At 48.1% G+C, this 5,396-nt stretch overlaps 1 protein-coding gene across 1 annotated transcript; it reads left to right on the top strand.

Moving 5' to 3' along the window:
* The first annotated feature begins 1,784 nt into the window (after window positions 1–1,784).
* Window positions 1,785–4,859, top strand: LOC136424762 (hairy/enhancer-of-split related with YRPW motif protein 1-like). Its single transcript, XM_066413413.1, has 5 exons — window positions 1,785–2,005; window positions 2,165–2,213; window positions 2,339–2,422; window positions 2,720–2,792; window positions 3,792–4,859. Exons 1-5 carry the CDS (start codon window positions 1,941–1,943, stop codon window positions 4,364–4,366), a joined length of 846 nt encoding a protein of 281 aa, XP_066269510.1. The 5' UTR covers window positions 1,785–1,940; the 3' UTR covers window positions 4,367–4,859.
* The last annotated feature ends 537 nt before the right edge of the window (window positions 4,860–5,396 follow it).

Below are 5,396 nucleotides of genomic sequence, written 5' to 3'. Positions count from 1 at the left end.
CGTTGTGGTATTAGGGCCAAGTATTAGCGTAAAAGATTATCTCTTTGTGACGTTTGTGTATTAAGAAGTTTGACAAACTACTTGATGTGTCTGAGCTCCACAGTACTAGTAATCCCTCTAATTAATGTAGCATGCCACAAAACCCCATCGACAGACAAGTTTCCCGTTTGAAGCACCACAGACGTCGTGTTTTGACGTTTCGAGATGTTCCGTTTGACTTTCTTCACACTCCGGTGAACTTTTTAACTTGTTTACACTAAACGAGGCTTCTCTAACGCGCAAAGAAGGTCGTCCGTGGAACATAATTAACTCCAAAGCTTGCTGATAGAGTCCTGGGTAATTAGCGGAGTTGTAAAACTATCATCCTATTGTTGGCTGCAGTTTCCCATACCGGCGCGAAGCCTAACCCCCATTCATCCCATCTGTTGGACCTGACACCTCTCTAAAGATAATAAACCCCGCTGTCTCTCCGTAAAGTGTCTAACTCCTCCCGGGGGATGGGTAGGGCTTCACCGGAGGAATTTTTCTCGACGGTCCGATCGACCCCGTGGGGGTAGAGCCCGTCTGATGGACGGTCCAGAGAACTGGAGGCGGGTGTTTACGTTGCAACGCATGCACAACCCGCGAACTGTTGCGTTAAATAAACTTTCCGACCCGAACCAACCCCGCGCTTTCCCTTCTACTCTCTCTCTCCGTGAATGGCAGCATTCATCGGTCGCGTCCTCTTACTATCAATTATGAGGAGACAATTACAAGTTCCACAACTGAAAGGAAGCCATGAAGCGTAGACTCTCACCGGCCCACCCCAAACAATGACTTCCCATTGTGGCTGCCCGCCTCCTATTGTCCGCCTGGGTAATCTGTGAATTTTTAAGCATGGGAAAAACTTACACGGAGTGGCGCGATGTTAGGGACGGTTGACATAAGGGTAAGAAAGGATAGGGATGGTGGTTTGGAGGGGAGGGGGGTGGTGGCAAGGGAGCTTGTGGGATTTTGAGTGAAAGGTGTTAGATACGGGTGCGTGCAGTGCGTGCTTTTGAGGCATTTGGCAAGCCCCAAAGCCGGCCTACAGTCGTGCCCTACAGACATCGAGCACCAACGTCTTGATAACTCCTGTCAACGACCGGCTGTTACTAATTAGACTTAATTTGATCACGTGCGCTCTTTGCATGTGAAAGCTAAAAATAAATAAACGGTGGTTGGACCGTGGGAAAGGCTCTTTTCGGACGAAAAAGTGCGAGTTTTTCGCGAGGTCTCGTTAATATTTTGTTGAATTTGCCCGAGTCGAGTTTCTAGTGAGTCGGCCCGTCGACGTATCATGGCGACGGGTAACAAACAGCCGTGGTGTGGCTGTAAAGACAACATTTGTCTTCGATTCCGCGCATTCTTGACAATAAATCGAAAATAGCCGAGGTACAAAAATATTTCGGGACAAGAAACTTGTCCGTTACCACGGCAATGACACGAACAACTGAAACGCGAACAAATGACCTGAATTTTCGGGATTTTCGTGGAGAAACTGCGGGCTATAATTGAGGAGAGTAGGTTCACACGGTATATTTAGTGAACTGTTCAGTGAAGCGAGAAAGGCCTGTCAGCCCGCAGAAACCGGGAAAGAGTGCTGATTGGCCCGCGCGGTCGGCCGGGAGCGTTCCCACGGCCCGCGTGTGCAAGTCGCGCGTCGCACCGCCGCGAGCGATCAGCTGGGATCACCGCAACCAATCAGAGCACAGCATCGCACCAACGGGGCATGTTGAACAGCTGATCGCCTGTCAATCACTGCGCCATGCCCGCTGGGAGGGGTGGATTTCACACACTCGAAATTTTTTTATTGAGCCCAACCGTGGGAACGGAGCGGCATTTCGAGTTCAGACTCAGCCAAGTGAGGACGTGTCTGCCAATCGTTCCGCGCCAAGTACCAACTCACACACCAGTCCAACATGAAGAGGAGCTTTTCCGATGACATCGAGAGTGAAGACGACAGCGTTTTCGAAGAAGCAAAGGGGTAAGTTTCTTATCAGCGGTTTATTTTATATTTTTTGTGTGATTTTTCGGTGATATTTTGGCTTTGATCCTGGGTGACACGTGCCGTTGGGACGTTGAGGGTTTAGAGATATTTAGTGCCGCTCGTCTAACGCGTGTCGTTCTGTTGTTCCCTTTCCAGGTCTCCTAGTCAAAGCTGCCAAATGAGTTCAAGAAAGAAGCGACGAGGCGTAAGTGTCCCTAAAATGATGTTCCTGTGCTCGATCTTTCCTACTTTTGTTTCCTTTTGCTGATGTTTATTGAATGTGCAACAATTGGTGTGTATGCTAACCGCGGTAATCCTTTATCGCTGCAGATTATCGAGAAGAGACGCCGCGATCGAATCAACAATTGTCTTGCCGAACTCCGACGACTTGTCCCGACCGCTTTCGAAAAACAGGTACGGTATATTTTTGATAACGGTTTAATTTACTGTGCTCTCTCTCTCTCGTGTTCTCACGGTCTGGAGTTACGTCCCCACTTCCGCTTCTGTTTTGACGACTGTACCGCAAGAATCCGGCGGCTTTACCGGTCTTGTGTCCTCGTCACACCGCACTTGTTGTCTGACCTGTACCATTGTTTTTCTCACGTTGTCGTAAAATCGTTTTGCTAGAGGGTATAACACGGCACGACACCTGCCTTCCGCATTGTGTGGCTTGTCCTCGACCGACGTTCTGTGCTTGTTTTTATCATCCAGGGGTCAGCCAAGTTAGAGAAGGCGGAAATCCTGCAAATGACTGTGGACTACCTGAAAATGCTGGCCGCGAAAGGTAAGGATCGTCCTTCTTTGTCTTCTAAGAACAGTTAAGTTTTAAATGCTGGACGGATATCATGGTATTGGTTGAGAGCTAAGACGTAATGCATGTTTGTCAAGACAAGCAGACTCGTGTAAGCGATACCGTGGGATAGCGGCCTCTATTTTCTTACGTTAAGTGGCCGGGTTGTGTCCTAAAGGCCCGGCCGTGTAAGGGTACGCCCGCCGGTATTGTGGCGACTGTTGAGATTTCGGCAAAACCCTTTCAGGCCGTAGAAAGGGCCGCGGGTGCCTGTAGTATTCTCAGGCGGCCTTTCACTCGGCTATCGAACCTCTGACGTCCGTCAAGGGCTTTTCTCCCCCATTCAAAAGCGGAAGACTTGAATGCACAATAGTCAAGACTATAGTGGCTTAGCTTGTATGTTAAAAGTTGAAAGGCTTTCTTATATTGCTGACCAGGTTTTTTTATCGGAAGTATAGGGATTGTAGTTTTGCTGTCATAGAGCTTCTCCGAGGGCGAGCCAACTGAAAATTGGTTGTGCACAGTTTAACAGTTAAAGTAGAATCAAATCCAACCCGGTATTAAGTCTTTTATAGATGGTAGGGGCAGTATGATAAAGTCACTGTTAGGAGATATCCATTTCAGACGTTTTAGATCTTATTATCCGTTAGAAAAAAGGTTGTCTCTTCGGTGTTTCTTTTGTTTAGCTCAGACCACAGAGAAATTATTATTACTCCACTGGGCTCTGTGTTGCATTGCAGTGTATGGGCTTGGAGGAAAACCACATGTTGTGTTGTAACTCGGTTATCGCATCAATATCGTTTCGATTAATTTCAGACACTAGTAGAGTTGTGGTGTCGTGGAATTTGTCCACCACGCTCTCATGCCAGAGATGCAGCTTGTGTTTGTTAGATCCGAATTTTTGTTACGATATCACAGTGATGTGAATTAGTCACAGCTGATTTGTATCTTTTTGGCAAGGTCTCTAACCAAGTTTTCCCTTGTGTATTACAGGTTACCATGCCTACGACGATCACTTTATCGACTACCGCGGGATCGGGTTCAGGGAGTGCGCCAACGAGGTGGCCAGATACATGGTGACAATAGAGGGCCTCGACATCCAAGACCCCCTACGCATCCGCCTGATGAACCACCTCCAGTGCATCGCGGCCCAGCGGGAGGCTCAAGTCGTGGCGGCGGCGGGCATGCGACACACGTCCCCGTGGAACGTCAACGGCGTGTCGGCGCCGCACCCGCAGTTCGCGTCGGTCCAGGCGGCGCCGGACACTCAGGGCCTTCTCCACGCCACCACCCTACACGACCCGCCGCGCCAGCCGGCTGCCATCGCCTGCTCCACCCCGAACACCTATCTGAAGACCTCCGCGCACCTGCCTGTGGCTGCTTCCGTCCCGGTGTCCTCCATGGCCACGGCGCAAATCTCGCCGACTCTCATCTCGTCCACGCAGTTTCCCGTAGCCTTCAACACCCTCCACCTGTCCCCAACCGGCTACGGCACCACGAGCACCACGCAATCACAGATCATCACCAAACCTTACAGGCCATGGGGCTCGGAAGTTAACGTGTACTAAATGAACTCTGTTGGACTTTGTCAATAGACTGTAAATATTGAAAATATTACTAACAGACCAAATGTGAAAGAATTGAATGTAGCGTCTACTTGTATTTCGTCCGGTTCCAAGACCATTTGACAAGCAGGTCTTGTGTGTCCAGACGTTTTAGCTAATTCTTTGTATCGTTAAGTCAAACATTAGGTCGTTTATCGTTTATGAAGGTTATAGCCACGTGAATTTACTAGGAACCAATCATGAGTCCAAAATCTGTGTATCAATCAGTGTAGCAGCCAATCATGTGTGAGCTTCTGCAATCAAACTTTTGACAATTTTGTAACCACATTGACCATAGGACAAATCGCTTGTTTCTTCGTCTGAGTGTAACGTTTTGTGTTTTGTGGTTCTTTTGTATTTTTCTATCAGAAGTAAAGAAATTTTATTTTGCCCTGTTGTAAAATTGTATATGACTGAGAACAGGAATCTGTGTGAATACAATGTCACAAACTTTGAATCATGCAAATGCCTCGTCTCGATTTTTTTATGTACCCGTTTATTATTGTACTTAGTTAAAGTGCGTGTATACAGTTGGAAACACCAACGACTTTAAAAACGGTCGCCAGTATTAGATCTTCAGCAAAATATGAAGTAAACGAGGGATAACCCAGCCACTGAGACGCATTCGTCATAAAATTGGTCGTAGACACGCTGAAGTGACAGTAAACCCCCGTACAAGAACATGCATTTGAAGTATGCACGACCAAAAGCCCTTGTCTGATCAAATCTCAGGGGTTAGACTAGCTGACGACAGACAAAGTATCACCCCCAAATCGGGAACGACGAATGGTCGGGGGATTTGTCGAGTGAGTCTAGCCCTGAAAGGCTGAAACCATCCCCTCGTGAGTTCCCCGGTATCTCTACGGTGATGGGAGTGTGCCCACCCGCCCAGTTCATTAGAACGGCCCGGCAATAAATATAAATGCCGACTGGATAGACAGGCTATCAGAAAAGGGCTATTGCGTAGGCCATTGGTTAGGAAAGTACCCCTACT

The sequence above is a fragment of the Branchiostoma lanceolatum genome, chromosome 18, assembly GCF_035083965.1.
Source record: "Branchiostoma lanceolatum isolate klBraLanc5 chromosome 18, klBraLanc5.hap2, whole genome shotgun sequence".
Classification (NCBI taxonomy): domain Eukaryota; kingdom Metazoa; phylum Chordata; class Leptocardii; order Amphioxiformes; family Branchiostomatidae; genus Branchiostoma; species Branchiostoma lanceolatum.
This window is presented reverse-complemented; position numbering and strand designations above follow the sequence as displayed.

Bases quoted from the DNA above. Each gene is read 5' to 3' on its own strand.
- LOC136424762 (XM_066413413.1), top strand. From the start codon at position 1,941: ATGAAGAGGAGCTTTTCCGATGACATCGAGAGTGAAGACGACAGCGTT. The intron at 2,423-2,719 runs GTACGGTATATT...TTTATCATCCAG, and splicing joins CGACCGCTTTCGAAAAACAG to GGGTCAGCCAAGTTAGAGAA. The intron at 2,793-3,791 runs GTAAGGATCGTC...TGTGTATTACAG, and splicing joins GAAAATGCTGGCCGCGAAAG to GTTACCATGCCTACGACGAT.